The sequence below is a fragment of the Hakea prostrata genome, chromosome 6 (genome assembly GCF_041222555.1).
Source record: "Hakea prostrata isolate BN-2017 chromosome 6, UWA_Hpros_2, whole genome shotgun sequence".
NCBI lineage: Eukaryota > Viridiplantae > Streptophyta > Magnoliopsida > Proteales > Proteaceae > Hakea > Hakea prostrata.
This window is the reverse complement of record NC_142605.1, coordinates 40,838,765-40,857,994: the sequence shown is the minus strand read 5'-3', so window position 1 is coordinate 40,857,994 and position 19,230 is coordinate 40,838,765. Positions and strand designations below refer to the sequence as shown.

The 19,230-nt window shown below is 38.3% G+C and overlaps 2 protein-coding genes across 4 annotated transcripts; one reads left to right on the top strand and one right to left on the bottom strand.

Annotated features, from left to right (window-relative positions):
• Positions 1 to 3,560: 3,560 nt before the first annotated feature.
• On the bottom strand, positions 3,561 to 14,153 carry LOC149014167 (Nucleotide-sugar transporter family protein). 3 transcript variants are annotated; one of them, XM_089158531.1, is made up of 9 exons: positions 14,064 to 14,153; positions 12,643 to 12,726; positions 12,096 to 12,310; positions 11,858 to 11,936; positions 9,057 to 9,226; positions 8,291 to 8,477; positions 6,928 to 7,005; positions 6,508 to 6,696; positions 3,561 to 3,629 (listed from the first exon to the last, which is right to left on the bottom strand). In XM_089158531.1, the coding sequence occupies exons 1-8, from the start codon at positions 14,112 to 14,114 to the stop codon at positions 6,556 to 6,558; spliced, it is 1,005 nt and encodes a 334-aa protein (XP_089014657.1). In that variant the 5' UTR covers positions 14,115 to 14,153; the 3' UTR covers positions 3,561 to 3,629; positions 6,508 to 6,555. The 3 variants fall into 3 exon arrangements, with proteins under 3 accessions (XP_089014657.1, XP_089014658.1, XP_089014656.1); XM_089158532.1 differs by lacking the exon at positions 3,561 to 3,629 and adding an exon at positions 4,817 to 5,599; XM_089158530.1 differs by lacking the exon at positions 3,561 to 3,629 and having other exon boundaries at positions 4,817 to 6,696.
• A 1,529-nt stretch (positions 14,154 to 15,682) lies between these two features.
• LOC149014166 (uncharacterized) lies at positions 15,683 to 19,030 on the top strand. Its single transcript, XM_089157820.1, has 2 exons — positions 15,683 to 18,029; positions 18,648 to 19,030. The coding sequence occupies exons 1-2, from the start codon at positions 16,130 to 16,132 to the stop codon at positions 18,794 to 18,796; spliced, it is 2,049 nt and encodes a 682-aa protein (XP_089013946.1). The 5' UTR covers positions 15,683 to 16,129; the 3' UTR covers positions 18,797 to 19,030.
• Positions 19,031 to 19,230: the final 200 nt, after the last annotated feature.

The following is a 19,230-nucleotide window of genomic DNA, read 5'->3' as shown; positions in this document are numbered from 1 at the left end:
CTCGTTTAACAAAGAGGTGATCCAGACTCATTATTCAGCTCCACGATGCTCAATCCTAGCTCCGCCCATGTCAGGTTAGAATATTCCAACTTTTTTACATCACCGTTACTTTGAAGAGACTTGAGGGAATAAACACCTAATTTTGAGATTTACAAACCAAACCCTACTCACTCCAATTCAATGGAATCATAAAACCCCAAGTTTAATTGAGATAGATGATTCACAGAATTGTTACCAGCCGTATAAATGAAGTCTTCTAACATTAATTAATGAAACAATGCATTCAATGCTATAGTGGGTAAAGCTTCAATTCATTATGAACTACTATTTAGCAACAAAAAATGAACTTGGTATCCTATGCATAGGCTTTGTAAATAAAATTTTGAGAAGGGTCCATCTACCTCTTGATCTATGTTCATTCTTACTATTTCTTCTCTATTAGATTTTCATCCAACGGCTCTCTATTTTTTTATTTATTTTTTCTTTGCTCACACCCCGCCATTTTGGAGAGCTGTACATAGGGCTTCCTAATCCCTTTCAAAGTGTTGATTGATGCTTGACAATGTTCAATCCTCCGCCGTCTCAGTGCATGTCCAACTTTTTACATCACCGTTACTTTGAAGAGACTTGAGGGAATAAACACCTAATTTTGAGATTTCAAACCAAACCCTACTCACTCCAGATTCAATGGAATCATAAAGATTTCAAGTCTAATGGAGATTGATAATTTATAAAATTTCCAGATGTTATGAGTCTTCTAACATTAATAATGAAACAATGCATTCAATGCTAGGGGTAAAGCTTCAACCATTATGATCGACTGTTTGCCACCAATTTTGGAACTTGGTATCCTATGCATAGGCTTTGTAAATAAAATTTTGAGAAGGGTCCATCTACCTCTTGATCTATGTTCATTCTTACTATTTCTTCTCTATTAGATGAGATCAAAACGGCTCTCTATTTATTTTTTTTTTTTGGTTGCCAACCCCGGTTTTTAAGGCTAAAACGGCTCTCTTTTAAGTGTTGATTGATGCTTGAAGCTTTGAATGCTCACCGTCTCATGCATGCACCACACACACTTAAAGGAATACTCTATATATGGTGGAGAAATGAGTTGAAGTTATGGTTATTATTGGAACAACCATCCCACTCAAGTCTCACACTCTCACCTACTCAAGTTTCCTCAGTTGTGCAGCATTCAGTAGTTTCAGACTTTTGAAGTGTCTATTTACAAACTCATACTACTAGTGACTCTTTAATGGATAATGGGACCTTGGAGTCTTCCCTTACTTGAAAGGAACAATCTTTCCTAGAGCCCCAAGAGGAAGGTCATTTGGAATATACACGAAAGTTAGCTACAAAGAAAAGGATGCCCAAGTCCTCATAAATCTTCACAACCAAGCTATTAATCTTATGTGAAATCATCATTATCATTAGACCAAATCTTAGTTAAGGATTTGACAATAATTTCTTATATCAATTTGATTTGTTTTTGATCCTCTTCAAGTTGTTCAATCTTGAAATTTAGCTCCTGCAGCCAAATCATTTGTAGAAATTTCATTAACTGCATACATAAATTTATAACCAAATAGTCGAAATCTCAGGGGTCCACATTGAAGAACTCTAAACCCTGGGCCACAATACCCATTACCTCTGGTGTTCTTTCCTGACTTGGTGAACTTATGAATTTGAGTGAAAGATAAGAGATGTTCCACATCGTTGTGTAATGTGGATAAGCATGAATCGGTCTCTTAAATGAGTCTCATATGAATTCTGATGGATTCAATTGAATTCAAATCAATTTCCAGGCTCTTTGTTTCGACAACTTGGTAGGTCACTATCCTATGATTGATCAAAGTTGGCTAAAACGAAATTGGTTTCTCAATTTGTTTAATGGGGGTAGCTGAAACCTCATTATGTGGTTCACCTGAAGCCTCTCATGTGGTTTCAAGTTCCCAACATGTAAGAACTCTCTCCTTTCAGCCACTGTAGCTAAGCAATACGGCAAGCAACTGCCATTAATGTCAGGTTTCTCAAACCAGTATGGTCTCTTCTGACCTGCTAGATACGGCAGATACTCTTATGTATAATAAGGAAAAAGACTTAGTGAAGATGGAATTGGAAAACTGACAAAGCAGCAGCTCCATTAGCCCAACCCTATCAAGTTCATTAATTTAATATATACGAGTGTGTAGAAAGAAGTAGAATAACCGAATGATTAATGATCTGTTTAAATATTCAATATTACAACATCCTATTTTATTTGAAATATTCTTCTAGGTGTCCCTATGTATATTCAAAATCAATATTTCACTCTTTGTCACTTTGCAACACCAATTGATTTCGTAACTGAAACTTGGAACCAGACTCACCAGTGATTTTAAAGAAGATAAGAACCATGACCATATGAAATGAAATGGGTCCACTTTCTGCAATTAATGCTGTATTCCATGATTGTTCTTCTTCGAGTGCCTTCTATCTCTCTATGAAATCTATAAAAGGGAACACCCTATACTCCCCAGTTAAACTCACTTCAAGTGCACTCATTTGTTAAAAAGGAAGGAAGAGAGAAGAAGAATTAGCAGGTACAAGATGAATGGAGTTGCTGCTGGTCATCTCAATGGTTGTGCGAAGTACATAGTGCCAACAGTGTCACAAGCAAAGAGGCAGCAAAGAAATGAGAAGAACCGGTGCTTCAAGATGCCAGTTCACTATCCAAGATACAAGAAAGCTGACTACGAGACCATGCCTGAATGGCAGCTTGACTGCCTTCTCTCCCAATATGGGCTGCCTGTGATGGGGGATCTTCAACAGAAAAGAAAGTTTGCCATGGGAGCTTTCCTTTGGCCCTCTCAAACTGAATGACTATCTTATTTAGGACTTCAAGGTTTTCCATTTCTGCAGTAGACATCAATCATCACCTTTAGTAGTATAGTTTACTAAGCACTAAAGCACTTAATTAGTTTATGCTACAAATCTGTAACATACGTGGGTACCAGTGAGTTGCTACTATGTTTACCAAAAAAAAAAAAAAATTGCTATTATTTGTCCATGTATATGATGGTATAAAAATAATTTGGAGTCGTGGTTTGGACTGTTAGTCAGATTCAAGAGAGCAATAACAGTGAAGTTTTTGGAGTCAGTGACCACATTATTGTTATGTTACATGAGGTGAGCACAAAATCTTCTTGAGAGTTTTTATTCACTTATTCACCCCAACAAGTGAAGGGGATCCATCTAGGCTGTAATTTTTCTTAGTCCCTTCACCTGCACGATTACAATAATAAACGAGTTCAAGGTCATAAGAGTTCGAATCTCCTTTAGAGCAGGGACAAAATCCATCCATTTATTTAAATTCTATACAAAAACTATCATATGTAATCTAGGTGCAAGAAAATTGACCCTGAAGTACCAATCACAATATGACTTAAGTATCAATCACAGTTCTAACATTTACAACCCCCCCCCCCAAAAAAAAAACCCACAAGAAAAAAATATAAAAAATTAACAGTTCTAACGCGTGCTCTCTTTTTTTCCGTTCTTTCCATCATCCTCCTCAGTCCTCATCACGCACTATTTTGCCTTTTCAAAGCCCACTTAGCTATTGATGATCTTCACGCATACAGAGTCTGTGGTACCAAACAAATGGATCAATTTATTCTTCCTTTTAGATTCATAAACACCAGATATATTCTAAAACACCCACTAAGCTGCTATTATCTTGGCTGCTAACACAAAATTACTGCTAAACTTTCGTTTATTACCCAGCTTTAAAAATTTTCTGAAAACAAAGAAACTGATAGAGGAGAATAGTCTATAAACTGGAAATTTTGTTTACTACTTTATATACACAAGTATCTTCAGAACATGGAGCTGAATCAGGCTCTACTTAAGTCTAACCAAACACATATTTTGCAGAGGTTTATCTTTCTTTTTTGGGGAGTGAATCAGATTTGAAACTAAACACCAACAGGACTAAGGGCAAGCTAAGAACAAGATAGTATGATGATTAATTATGTGTGATCTGATGAAAAATCTTGATGAGATCAGTAAGTCCAGAGGAAAGCTCCCATGGCGAACTTGCGCTTCTGTTGAACATCTCCAACAAGAGGGAGTCCGTACTCTGAAAGCAGGCGATCTAGCACCCCTTCAGGCATCGTTTCATACTCTGATTTCGTGTACCTTGGATAGTGCAGTGGCATCTGAAAGTATCCATACTGCTGCTCTCCGCTCTTTCCCATCTTTGCTCCTCCAACTCCTCCTCCACCACCTCCCGCACAGGAAGCTGGAGCTACTACTGTTGAGTCCATTCTGTGTGTTCAGCAACCTCCACCACAGAGATAATAGGGTCTTCTCTGCAACTGCTACTCTCTCTCTCTCTCTGGCCAACTGCCGATGAAACGCTAAGGTGGGCTTTTATAGGGGGGAAGGGGGAAGAGACAGAGAGAAAAGAGAGAGTTGGTGGCGGTGGCGTTGGTGGTGGGTGGCATTGAATTTCTATGGAAAACCTTTTTCTTTGGTACGAATTTCTATGGAAAACCAACCATGCGTGTGGAGCGACTCAACTGCAACAATAATGCTAGCTAGGCATTAGGGCTTTGATAATCTCGCAAATTATCTTTTATTATTACCCAACAAATAAGTAGAGATATCACTTAGATATTGACATCTGGAATATCAAGTGAAACTCTAATGCTTTGCAAACTAACAAGATGAGTAGAAGATCTTCGCTGGTATCCGAGGTTGATTTGACACCATTGTAATCAGTCAAAAGTTGTTTGTTTAGCGAATTTCCCAAGACAATTCAGCCTTAGTATTTCCAGAAGCCACCATTCCCCAAGACCAAGTCAAGAAGGAGACAAAAAAAGGTTCAAGGACGCTAGGGTTTCGAAACAATAGTACATTACTAACGTTCTAAAGCTTTTCTTTACTCTATATAGTATATAAATATATATTTTTTTGCATTTGTAAATTATCTATACTGTTACTTGCTACCGTTCTACGGTCACCCCAAGGTTATATATCATCGCAGAGTTGTACAATCGAAAGAGGTCGTGTTGTTGATTTATAGTATATTATATAACATCTGCATCTCTAATGTATAAAAGTCCGTATGTTGATCTCCAGAGTTTTTTTTTGGGGGTAAATAGTTAACTTCCTGATCAACTACGTGTCTTTTTAACCTCTGATTTTTGTTCTTTGGTTTTCTTGATTTATTTCCATAGTTTCTTAGGTGCAAAAATAGTTTTTTTCCCCCTAAATGGGAAGTACCTAAGGTGTCCGCACTGCACATATGGGACAATTTGGGAGTGGAAATCTGACAAACCGTCCTCATACAATAAAGGGACTTAAAGACCAAAGAATCAATCAGACTATCTTTATACACATTCAAACATTAAAGGATTATATAAAAAGAACACATTTAATTGAGATGCCCGGCACAACTTATTCAGACCCAAATTAATCCTTAGAAGAGTTTATATTTATCTAAGCCCAAACAGATTTGAACTTTTAACCTGTTACTTACATTTTAATTAAATATTTAACACATGACTAATCTACTATACATCCTATGGTCAGAATCGACAATCCAATCTACCTGCGTGACAGAACCATAAGTTTTGTGATATATAAAATGATAATAAACCTAACTGCAATTTACTAGTAAAGAAACAAACTATATTATTTGTCCACATCTCACCTCAATATATAACCACTGAGTGATAAAGGTCAGGCAACTTGGCTGAACGTGAGGCACATTTAGGAATCCAATTTGAATACCTTCAACACATAATAAATGTAGCCCCTGAACGTGAGGCACATTTAGGCATCCAACTTGAATACCTTCAATACATAATAAATGTAGCCCCTTAACAGCTCATGGCCGTTGTTGCCTCCTCATGAAGAAAGACACGTAACATAAACAACACCCCAGAAATAAAGAAATAAGGACGTTGATCCATAAATCATATGCTAGAGAGGGTCTAGAGACAACATCACATGGTAGCTGCCTGGAATATGGTCTGGAAACTTGATTTGGCTTTGCCTAACACAGCACATCGTACGGTTGAGATCGAAATCTCAGTCAACCTTAACCGTGCGCATTAATTATGCAACACCCAAGGAGTCATCCTTGAAACTAGTGGCAACAGATTGTTCCTTGGTAAGTACGCCGTTATGCCTTCCCAATAGAAGAGTAACTAGGACAAGCCACATTTAGCCCCCCCAACCCCCAATAGAAGGGTAACTAGATGGTTCTCGTTGGCTTCCCTGAATGGGGCAAGAATAGTCATAATTCTAAGAGTCCCAGAAACCTAAGTATTGCGGGTGCTTGATTCGTTAATTCTTCTAGCCAACCCCATTTAGTTGGGACAAGGCTTATTGTTGTTGTTGATTCACCATTTCTTCCAGCGAGCCTATCCTACCCACTTGGTGTAATGTTTCATGTAACAAATTTCATATGGCAAGAAGACTAAGTGCGCTTAGAAAAAGAAAAATGATATGCACCTTTCCCTGAACAGTGGACCATGAGTCGATTAAACATGATGACTTCCATCAGGAATCTGTTTGATGAACAGAAACTTCATCAAGATTCTTGGGGGTTGCTTTTACTGTCAAAGGCAAATCTACAAGCGTGCTCGGAGGAGCAAAATACATGTGTAGTGACATCATACAGATAATAATCCCCAAGAAAAGCTGCGACAAGGGGAAAAAACAAAGGATCACTAGCTGCTAAACAAACAAGGGGTTGAGAGAGTGTATGCAGGTTGTAACTTTTTCCCCATAAGTTGATTTGAAGCATGCTTCGAGCAAGTTTGGTCATGTTTCAACCAAACTCATGGAGATGAAAGTGAAGCAGTACCTGACACACTCATATAGGAAAATTAAATAGAATCATCTCAGTTCAAATGCAGTTTTATAACTCACCTGCAGAGTTGGCCTGAAACTGAAGAGGTACACAGATATGATCATTGTCAAAAGCATTGCCATTGATGTGGAGTACACCTGAAAACAACAAAATGAAGTTATCATGGACAGATGGATCAAATGCACATGCCATTCATGAACAAGTAGTGACTGGGTCAAAAAATTAACAATCCCCCCCCCCTTCTGGTTTCAATTTTTCCAAGACCTCAAAACCTGTTCAAACCATTCCAATCAAGAATGAAACCAGAATTTTGGATCGAACAATCCCGTGTCTCCTTGTAGAACTTGATCCAATTGGCAGTTCCACCTGTCCGTTAAAACCCTATCAGATCTCATCTATACTACCATAAAAACTATAATGTCTTCACAGACCTATTCAACCATCAAAACAGCCCCATACCAGGAAGAATTTCCCTTGCCATCTCCTAGAAACTGGACCCAAAATTGGTCCAACTCTGACCAGCCAAAAGCTAAGACCATAGCACTAACTTGTTATCTGTTCAACCTAGCCTACTTCCATCCATAAAGACATCATAAAAACCTTCAGAATTAGATCTCTCAACCTTAAACTAGAATAACTAACACGTCAAACCCTATCATCAATTTTGAGCTAAGCCAATTTCTGAAAATTCGAATTGCCTGTTCACAGCTGATCCTGGTTTATTTGCTTCCAGCCAGTCCTAAACAATCTAGAACTGCATCACAACCACTTCTCATTTGGAAGCAGGGTTGCATTTATACAATCGATTGAAGAATCTATACCCCAAAGGAAAAAAAAAACAGAAGGGTTCAATTTCTCTAGTCATTAAGAGTGGCATAAACTGTGAGCTGAGCAGCCCAATAATCATGACACAGAGCCATTCTACCAACTGACCCCAGCAAAATCAACTTTGGCCTTGGTAGCGAAGTGGTAGCCTTTAGACGTTGGGGAAAAATATACTTCAGGGTATTCCAGACAACTAGGTAAAGAAACTCTACAGAACAGAAGGAAACCGTCTGATCTCTCTAATTTTATTGTCAAGTTGTGGACAAGAAATCCCCATGCAAGACAAGATGCTTTCCTCAGTTAAAGATAGTTATATGTCTTGGAACCCAGCTAAGTAATCATAAAGCCCTCAATGTCTCTTCAGATCCCCTTGCAATAGCAACTTAGGCAAATAAACAAAAAATTAGATATCTGGCCTTGAGAAAGTCAAGCAGTCATGAAAACCTGAACATAACTGAAGTAGCCCAAGAATACCCTTAAGGACAAACAGAAGATATTTTGGATCAGTTAACTCAGTCAAGATAATATGAAATGGTAAGGAGCAGTGCAGCCACAGTAGGAGGAAATAAAATTAAATGCAAAGACAGAATGACTCACCTTCACAATATTGTCAGCATATTTCATTAACCATGACACTAACAACCCAGTAGATCCAAGATTTAATACCACCATCCACGTTGTAATACTGTATCCGTTAAACAGGCGTTGCCACCATGGTCCCTGGTCAAATTCACTCTTGAAATCATCCAGGAGAAGCCGTGCCATGTTGAAGATCGCACCAAACCTGGAAAGATTAATTTCTTTATTTAAGAATAACTATAAGAACATACAATAATAGGACATGCATCCTAGTCAGATTAAATGCTTTTAAATTAATACAAAACTTCTCTAATAATTTCAAAGATAGAAATATGTTTTCCAAGTTACAGGTATCAAGGCATCCAGGCTCTCTCTTGGTTCCAAGGTGACAGCACACCTTGTTAACAGTTCATAAGTTTACATTGGAATATCTTTATTCTTTTTCTTTTTTGAAAAATATGCTTATATTGCTTCTCCTAAACTTTGTCTATCATATGATGATTTCCTCATACTAGATCATTACTAGCATAATGCTATCATATTGCACTGATAAGGATTTTGCCACATATAGGCATTATTATATAAAATCTCATAACACAATAGTTTATGAATCAACAGAAAAACAACCACTCAAATAGTGAACAGCGACAAAAATTTTCATTTTAAGTGTAACCCAAGTAATTCGGATTACAGAGGATCCAGTTGATAACCATTTCCTTCTTTTCTTCCTTGCTTTTAGATAAAAAAAGTGAAGGTTAAGTTATAGCCACAAGAGGACACTCACGAATATAATTGTACATTCTGCCAGTACAGGCTGTCATTGTTTTTCTTCATCAGATATTCTGTATAAACACCTGCCAAGGCTGAGAGACAAGCAGACAGGATCCCCAACATGTAGCCTTGAATTGGGGCTGAGAAAAGGGAATCACATGAAGTCTCACCACAACCTTTGATCTGGATTGACAAGAAAGAAGAGGCACTTCAGTTTCCATGCCAACCGAACATAAATGTAAAAAATTTTTGAGGGAAGGGATTGGGGTATTAAGACAACGTAAATTTGAATGCATAGCATACGGTTGGAATGTTATTATTTCACTTTAGATTCTTAAATTTTTATTATTTTTCCCAGTTTACTATTTAGCCCTTTGATTGTAACTCATTATAATTGAAGGAGACTTCCACCCTTGATGACAACTCATAATTATTCTCTGAACTCTTCACATGCCATGCCCATGCACATTTGAAACAAGAACTTCCAATCCCCTTGACCTGGTGCAAGTATTCTTCTGACACGGTACTTTTTTATGGAAGAATCAGTAACAACTAAGCCAAATATTTATAGAATGACAGATTGTGGAACCACTCTTCCCCCTCCCCACCCCCCCACTCCCAAACAAAGAAATTTTTTTTTTTTTTGAAAGGAAGAAAAACAAGGGAAATCAGATCAAGACAAACTGGGTCCAATCTGGTTTTGGTCCAGTGGGGTATTTAGGCATTAACTTGGGTTTAATTGTAATTTGTAAGTTCTTTTTTTCAGGGTTAGGTACGTAGGCTACTGGACTGGGAATTAAGTTTCCTTGTTAATTATCTTACTTGAGAGGTTTGGAAAGCTTGCTCTTTCCACTAGATAATTATCTTATTTGAGTGAACTGGTAGTAAGGATCGCAGATGGAATGAGCACCAAAAGAGAAAGGATCTTACATTGAAAATCAGATAGGTTTCCCCCGGTTTTCTATCATGAAGAAGAAGGTGGTCAGTCCTCTTAATGAATTTGCATTGCTTCTTATATTTGGAACTTTTCCACCAGAGGTCATAGGCTCATAGCATCCCAAAATTTAGGGATTTGGAACAGGAATTGCATTAAACTCTCTTTCATTAAATCATTAGAATAATAATAAAAAAAAGACCCTTTAACTTCATGATTTGAAAACAAGAAATCCCAACAGGAGATAAATTTCTCCACCCCAATAACATGCTATAGCCTAATCGAGCAGTACATTAATATATCAGCTGAAACTTGCACGCAAACTGTGGGACTGTCTCCACAAGTTCTTCAACTCCTCTTACCCTAAGAAGGAACTTTAGGTCATATTATACAAATTCTCAACATCCTTAAACCAAAGAGACCAAGAAATCATGTCTACACCATAAGGATCAAATTGCAGCTCTTTCTGCTGTAAACTGTCTAGAGTGATAACCTTATAAGAATCGGGATCCATGCAAAGGTGGCAATTTTTTGAACAGTGCTACTTCCAGACTTTGCTGATTCCAGAGATCTTCTTCCACTTAACCATTGAGCAGCTTAGTGAGAAACCGAAACAAGCAACTGTGGAACAATCTCTAGAACCAACAAACCAAATCCTGGTCCCCAATCTGAATTTCACCACAGTAAAGTAAGACCCTCTAGAACCAACAAACCAAATCCTGGTCCCCAATCTGAATTTCACCACAGTAAAGTAAGACCAGTAGGTTCTAAAATTCCAGAATCTCCCTGGATAATAAAATCCCTTAAACCATAAAGACCCAAAATGACCTTTACCTCTCTAATTTCAAAACAACCAGCAATTCTACTGTTTTAGATACCTTTCCATAAACTCCCATAACCTAACAACCTTTACTCCCGAAATTCCACTTCATCTCTTATTCCTAACCTCTTAGAGGTGTTTCCTATGAAATCATTCATGCCCAACATCTACCCTCTGATTTTCTTCTTTTCTAGCAAGCCAAGCAAATATGCATTCTTTCTTTCGGAAAATGATATCCCATCTCACTTAGGGTTACACTTACTTACATAACAATTTTAGTAGGTTTACTCAATGAAATATTCACCCATTACAAGAGGCTAAATATAGAGTATCATAATTCTTGTGGATCAACATAATCATGACTCCTTTTCCTGCATCAGCCTTTACACTGATGGAATCAAACGAAATAAACCATTACCATTCTCATGTCATCTAACCCTCTCCCATTCTGGAAAGGTAATAGCCAGGATCCGCTGAACTATATTATAATTCCTTCCAACACTAACTACTTTGCATCACCAAACCCCCCCCCCCCCCAAAAAAAAATAAATAATAATAACAATAATAATAAAATAAAATAAAATGAAAAGAGAGAGAAAGAAACAGAAGAAAGAAAACAACCCACATATTACGTCAATAAACTACATTAAATAGTTATTACCGAACCTCCCATTGCCACTATAAAGAAGTGCCATATAAAAAAGCTCAACATCCCTAACAACATACAGTGCAGGGTTAATTAAGTGAGGCATGTACATGAGTTAAAATCCACAAACTTGAATTGACTTAACATGGATAGACATTCACCACAGGTAAAGAACCAAATCAATTCGTTGGGATGCATCTTGAGAAATAGATATGGAATGGAATATCTCCCTCTATTATAAGTGAGCCTTAAAAAAAAAAAAAAAAAAAAAAAAAAAAACCCCACAAGCACACACCTCATGGAATTACATAGCATCAGCTCCACCAGAAATTCAAATCAAGGAGGTGTAGAATATGTGTAATATGTATACCTTAATTTCTGTTCCTGAGTACAGAAAAAGGTAGCCATTTTTACCTGGCTTGTGGTTGTACCAACAGCTAGCAGAACAATAGCCATCCACTGCAGATTAGACAGTTTCCTCTTCAGGAACAGCCTAAAAGAATAAACAAAAAATTCTGCTAGTTTATAAAAGCATAGATCAACTTCAAGAAGTAAGAACATGGAAGTACTACAACAGAGACCTTAGATACAGTGGTTGAAAATTTTAAAAACAAAACTATCAGATATATTATGGTCCAGAGAGAGGCATCACCTGAATAATATCCCAGTTGTGACAATCTTCAGATTACCCATTATTTGATATGTCGATGTATCCACATATGTAAGCGTAGCAAATTGAACATTGTTGTGGACTAAGTATATAATGGAAGGAATTGGGAATAAACGCATGCTTTTCCATTCCGTGGTCATCCTTGGAAGAGATGATGACTTGCACTCCCTCCAAAGAAGAAAAGAAGAAACCAGTAGCTGTATTTTTTTTACAATGATATAGAAATGTCAGTCAGGTTGAGGGGATTTTTTTATTTTTTTATTTTTTTTTTGTAGTATAGCTGCTAAGGCATTCAGGCCCCTAGGTCACCTAGGCTCCCTTCTTGGTATGGGCCTTCCATTAAGGCCCCTTCCAACATCTTGGATTGCCTAGACAGTGTGAAAACTATACTTTTTAGTACTAAGCACACCAACTCTTTTATTTGACACATTTGTCATGAAGTCAAGTTAGTACATAAACAAGCTAAGGAGAACAGCAACGGCAGTCCTGTTTACCTGATTAATGCATGGCAGATTGACAGGAGATGTACCTTAAAAACTTCAGCAAGAAAAGGAACAGTCGCATAGTCATACTTGTATCCCCCATCACTTTGTGAGAGTGTAGTCAAAATTCCCTGCAGTAATCCAGGGGGAGTAAACAAAAATAAATGTAAACATCGAGAATAATATGTCCAAGTGGAAAACAAATACTTTATTTTCCCCCCTGCCTTTACCATCAATCACACAATTCCCATTGTACAGACTATAAGATTTTATATTGGTTCTTCAGAGAATATCGCTCAACTCTTTTCAGGTTATAGATTTCTAGTTCTTAGCCAACCCCATTAATTTGGGCCAAGGCTGAATTTGTCATTGCTTCTGCATTATAGTTCTTTTTCTTAATTTATCCCTTGATTGCCAGCAATTTCAATCAAATCAGCTGCAAGTTTCCTCCTAAAAAAGATAAATTCTAGTTCTATTCCTTAGTAAGTATTGGCACATGCTAGGACAACTCAAATCACAAATATCCTCTTACTTGGGATCACTACATTTATCCATGTTAATGTAAAGGCCAATAATTGCAGTTATAGCCTCAACTGCACACCTGGTAATGGTGGCAGTATGTTATCCATTCTGTTTGAAGAACTTTGAAACTGGCCACAGCCATCATGGAACCAAATGTCAAGTATTTTGGTCACAGTTAACTAATATCTGTGTTTTAACCAGGGGCAAACATTTTAGTGATTTCAGTCATAATTAACTAAAGAAAAATTATAAATTACAGAATAGGATAGGAAGTGTGATTAATTACTTAAAGTTCATCTTCCTTTCTAAGACCAAAATTTTGCCTCCTTGGACGTTCAGCATCTGCATCCCAATAGTAGGGGAAAAAAAAAAGAAAGAAAGAAGAAGGAGGATTCTCGTTCTTGTCCTGGAATGTAGTGCGAAACTATGGAATGTTGATCAGTTTTCCATATTTTGTGCTCTCAGTGATCAATAGACTGACCTCAACATATAGAATGCGCATTTCACAATCAAGAATAAGTAAATTAACTATGAACTTTATTGAAAATATCCATGATAGATTAAATTAGATGAACTGCTTAAATAAAGAGGATTGCATACAATTTAACGGAAAATAGGTTAGAAAACAGAGATAAAGTTCAGAGATTAATGTTCGAGCGCTCAACTCTCGCGTACGATACATCAAATAGAAAAACAACATCGTCCGCGTTTACAGTAACTTTGAAATTAAGAAAACAATGAAACAACGATTTTCACTATAAAATAGCCATAAATCAACTGAAACGATGAATTATTCCATAAATTTTCACGGAAATGTGGCGATCTAAACAGTCACATGAGCAAGACAACAAAGATCTAAAGGAAACAAAAGTCCTGATCAGGTGAACGCCGTAAAAAATTCTACTGGCAATAGATATCAGAACTTGCTTGGAAGTGCATCACTGACCTGAGAACTTGTAAGGATGGTGAGAAGCCCAGCAACGAAGTACCAGTGCATTTTGCTTGCTCAAGCTGCATCTCACAGTCTCGAATGAGACATTTCCGATTTATTATTAGTTCGCAATTTTAAAATATTGATTGATTGATCGATCGATGAACTAGCAGATCTCAGGCTTCGGGTGGAAATAGCCGTCGATATAGCATCGCAGCTATGGAAAGGATCAAAAGGTTACATGACCACATGATCGCATGACTAGTGGTCGCGTGCGGGTCCTCTTTTCAATGTAACAAGTAACAACATTTTTACCAAAATAAAAAGTAACAACATTGAGCCATTTCTACAAAAAAAAAAAAAAAATTTGAGAGATAAGATCGATTCTTTTCCGTCATGGGCTGGGCCAATCATGCCCCCAAAGAAAAAATAGGCCCATTGTGGGGAGAAACCCAAGAAAGCCCACTATCAAGAAATCTATGCTCATCTACTGAGATTGTGGGCTGGTTCATTCATAAAAGAGCACGTTTGGGTTCTATGAGGCCCAAACTGTCAAACCCAATAGCCCAACCGAACTTTATCAAATTAAGCCCAAAATCAAGGTCAACTTAATTGGACTTATAGTCGTAGGGACCATTTATTTCTAACCAGGTGGTCCAACTTCAGATTTTGACCGGTCAGTTCCTGAACCGATTTATACGGACCGGCATTTTGGCAAGGATTTAACTGCCGGTCCTTCACCGTTATCTGCCTTAGCAATATAGCATGGTTCTTGGCCACTTGTTTTTAAATAGCCAAAACGGCAAACCAAGTTCATGCTGTCTTTTATCATTTCATGGTAGCCACTCAAAAAAAAGATCAAATAAACAAAGCCAGTTTCATGCTTACCAATACTTCGTGCAGGGATTCCACGAATCTGAAACCGACCAAATTAGATTTGATCCTCCTATGTGCTTGTGACTTGTCTCGTATTTTTTTCACCATATAAAATATAATAGAGGTGTGTAACTCGTAACCCACCTATGAATGCTAATAAAATGAATTAGAAATGAGATTCTCATTAAATCGTATGTGGGCCCCATTTTTATTTCATAGTGAAAAAGCTCGAGGTAAACATATACATCTCTCTTGATAGATAGAAAATCCAGACTCAAACACCCACATCCAAAGTGAACCAAGTAACGCTAATGCAGTTGGTTGGGTGGGCTTCATGAGGGTGTCATTGGTCAGTTTCGGTCGGTTCATTGACGATTTGATGCAAAAACTAAGTCCAATTAAAACCGGATCAAGAACCAGTTCATCTTCGTTGTGGTTTTTCCATCACTTTGATGAACCATAGAGAAAAATAATGCCCTTAAGTCCATACAAAAAGTCAGAAATTGCGAATAAAAGAAAGATTTCACCAAAAAGAGAATAAAAGAAGTGGATTAAAAGTTGAAACTCTTTATTACAGTATTATTGACAAATTCTTGAGAATGACGCGTTGGACGACGAAACGCGTAGAGTCTGGTCGTTACAAGACTGGAAGATGAGTAGACGTTACGGTTTAAAAACTGAAATTCCAAACTCGTAACTCGCGGGAACTTCTTTAAAGACCAAAACCATGTAAAAACAGAGAATAGTTCAACAACCATCCCTGCAAATAGTGCAATGTGATGAAAGTGACACGTGTTTTTTTTTTCAGATTCTTGGAACTGAAATTCCCAGAACAAGGGAGAGAGAAAACCCTCCATCCATTAGGAAATCTATTGGTTCTGTAGTTTATTGATTCATTAACTTCAGAGATCAAATTACCTTCTCTTTTTGATCGTTTCAGGAGTCTCTGGTCGCGTCTTTTGGGTCTCCCTGGTGGGTTCTTGATGGTCTTCCACTCTTCGCAAGAATTTGAAGGTGGGTTCCATTTTTTGTTTTCTATGTTGGCAAAGCACCATTGCAATTGTATGATCAGATTGACGTCGTGGTGTTTTCTTCATTATCAATTATTGGGCTTTCACTTGCTATCTCTCTTCTTAATCCTCTGTTCCATTCAAGGATCCATATATTAGAAATTCGTGTAACTATCTGGTTTTCCTGTTCTGGGTATGGATCAATTCAAGCAGATCGGGAAGGTTTTAGGGAGTATGAACGCTCTCATGGTATTTCAAAATGACATCCGGATTAACCAGCGACAGTGCTTTTTGCTGTTTGATATCTTCACTCTTGCGTTCCAAGCGATTGCAGAGGAGATCAAGCAAAACCTCAGATTTGAAGAGAAGCATACCAAATGGAAGGCCCTTGAGAACCCACTGAGAGAGCTTCACCGTGTCTTCAAAGAAGGGGAACTCTATGTTCAGCAGTGCATGGACAACAAGGATCGCCTGTCCAGAGTCATCTCTCTGTCACAAAACACTGAATGCGTTGAATACCATATCCACAACCTGCTCTGCTGCATCCCAATTGTCATTGAAGCTATAGAAACTGCAGGAGAAATCTCAGGGTGTGATCAGGATGACATCCTGAAGAAGAAGGTTGTCTTGACAAAGAAGTATGGGAGGGAATGGATGGACCCAAAACTCTTCAAATGGAATTTTGGGAAGCTTTACCTGGTTTCTCAAGATATATGCACTAGATTGGATACAGTTTGGAAGGAGGATAGGTGGCTTCTATTAGAAGCCATCAGAGAAAGGAGAAGGTCAGAGTCTGTAGCCAAGCAAGAGCAACGTTTCATGGAACTTCTACTCAAGAACTTCGATACGAACAAAGCCTCCAATGGGAATCTCTACCCAAGCTCAATATTGGTGGGTTCAAAGGACTACCAAGTTAGGAGAAGACTAGGGAGTGGGAGCCAATTCAAGGAAGTCCTGTGGTTTGGTGAAAGCTTCGCTGTAAGACAATTCTTCGGAGAGATTGAGCCAGCAATTCCAGAGATATCTCTTCTCTCATCCCTCTGCCACCCTAACATATTGCAATACCTTTGTGGGTTCACAGACGAGGAAAAGAAAGAGTGTTACCTAGTTATGGAGCTGATGAATAAGGACCTCAATGGCTACATCAAAGAGCTTAGTGGCCCAAGGAAGAGGGTTCCCTTTTCTGTTCCTGTAGCAGTCGATCTAATGCTTCAGATAGCTAGGGGAATGGAGTATCTCCACTCTCACAAGATATACCACGGAGATTTAAATCCGTCCAACATCCTAGTTCGATCAAGGAATTCACCAGATGGATACGTGCAGGCAAAAATCTCAGGATTTGGCCTATCCTCTTTTAAGAATTTCAACCATCGATCCTCCTCAAATCAAAATGAGGCACCATTCATCTGGTATGCCCCAGAGGTTCTATCAGACCAAGAACAACAAGAGGGAACCTCCAGTACCAAGTATGCTGAAAAGGCCGATGTTTACAGCTTTGGGATGGTTTGCTTTGAGCTTTTAACAGGGAAGGTTCCATTTGAAGATGCACATCTCCAGGGAGACAAGATGAGCAGAAACATAAGGGCAGGGGAGAGGCCACTCTTCCCATTCTCTTCACCAAGATATCTCACTAACTTGACCAAAAAATGTTGGCATACCGACCCAACTCAGCGTCTAAGTTTCTCATCCATCTGTAGGATCCTCCGCTACATCAAGCGGTTTTTAGTGTTGAACCCTGACCATAGCCAGCCTGACCCTCCAATGCCACCTGTTGAATACTGTGATATAGAAGCCTGGTTCTCCAAGAAGTTTTCTGTAGAAGGGAACTCTGACCCACCATCGGTATCACATATCCCATTTGAGATTTTTGCTTATAAGGCGATGGAGAAGGAGAGAATCAGTGTGAATCTTAGAGACAGAAGTTCAGAATCTGGCAGTGAGGGCACTTCAGTTTGTGGAGATGAGAATGCAGCTTTGGTGGATGATCCACTACCAGCAGCTCCAGAGAAAAAAAACCCAGTTGGTTCTGAGCATACCAACAAGAAACTCTCACTGGTAAAGAAGACTACTGATGCGAAGGCCAACAAACTACCAGGTTATCTTCACCTTCCTTAATTTAATTCAATTTCCTGCCTCTCTCCTAGCATTCTATATTATGATGGTTTTCTCCAATTATCTCAGATAATACCTTAAACCAAATTATTGGATTTGAAGGTAACTATGTCAATCACTAGAATTCACAAAATATTTCACACCAGAAACGAAGGGAAATTGCAAAAATATTTGATTTTGGTCAGCAACTTCTTTATGGAATGTGGAATTCTACACATTATAATATTGAATGGGAATGAAGAAATTACACCATAAATGAGAATGTATGATGCCACAAAATGTATAGTCTCAGTTGAACCACCTGAGTCACTGTCTATTTTAAATTCTGAAAATGTGCATTTACAACATGAAGGTAGATGATTACAAACAAAGATTATCTCAACTTGTCTTGTCTTTGTTGGAATTTGTACTCGTGACAAAGTTGAGGACATACTGATAAGATCATTATAATGAACTAAGCAATGAAAATTATGACACTAATACTCTACTCTACAAATGCCAAGGATATATAGGCAAATTTCTCAAGATATTTCTGAATTCCAGAGAACTTCATTATCATCTTGTCTAACACCATAGTTTGTGCATTTTACTTTTCTATCAGGAACACCAAAAAGGCGTGCACTAAGACTACCTCCACAAATGACCCTTAGTCGCAGTCTGAGGATAAATTCTGAGGGCCAGCTTTCAGCAGTGGTGAGTCCAAACAGGCGGAGAATATGCGGTCATGCTTCAGATTCTGAGTTAGTTTAGGTCCACATGGCACCATCCTTCCCCTTCTAGCACATCTTCACACAGGGTGGTGGTTTGCCAGCGTCTAGCACAGATGAGCTTGAAAATGGTGTAACTTTCAAGCTGGGCTGCTAACGTTGGTATTCCTGTCAAAAAGTTCAGTATGGTCACACTACTGTACCTGAAAGCAGAAGGGATTCATCAAGGCCTTGATTGTGGCTTGTTTTGCATCCCCCCTCCTTTAAAACACACACACGCACACACACACAGAGGCCCCAGAAAGGAGGACATACTGATAGTCAATGTTCTGGAATCTTCTACCTACTCTGTATGAGTCTTGGTTTCCTTTTCACCCGGGGGAAGTTGTGGATTTGGATTTGGCCTGAAACTCTTGTTATGATCAGTTAGCAGGGGAGGATTTTGTAGCCACATCCACAATACAGATTAGGAAGACT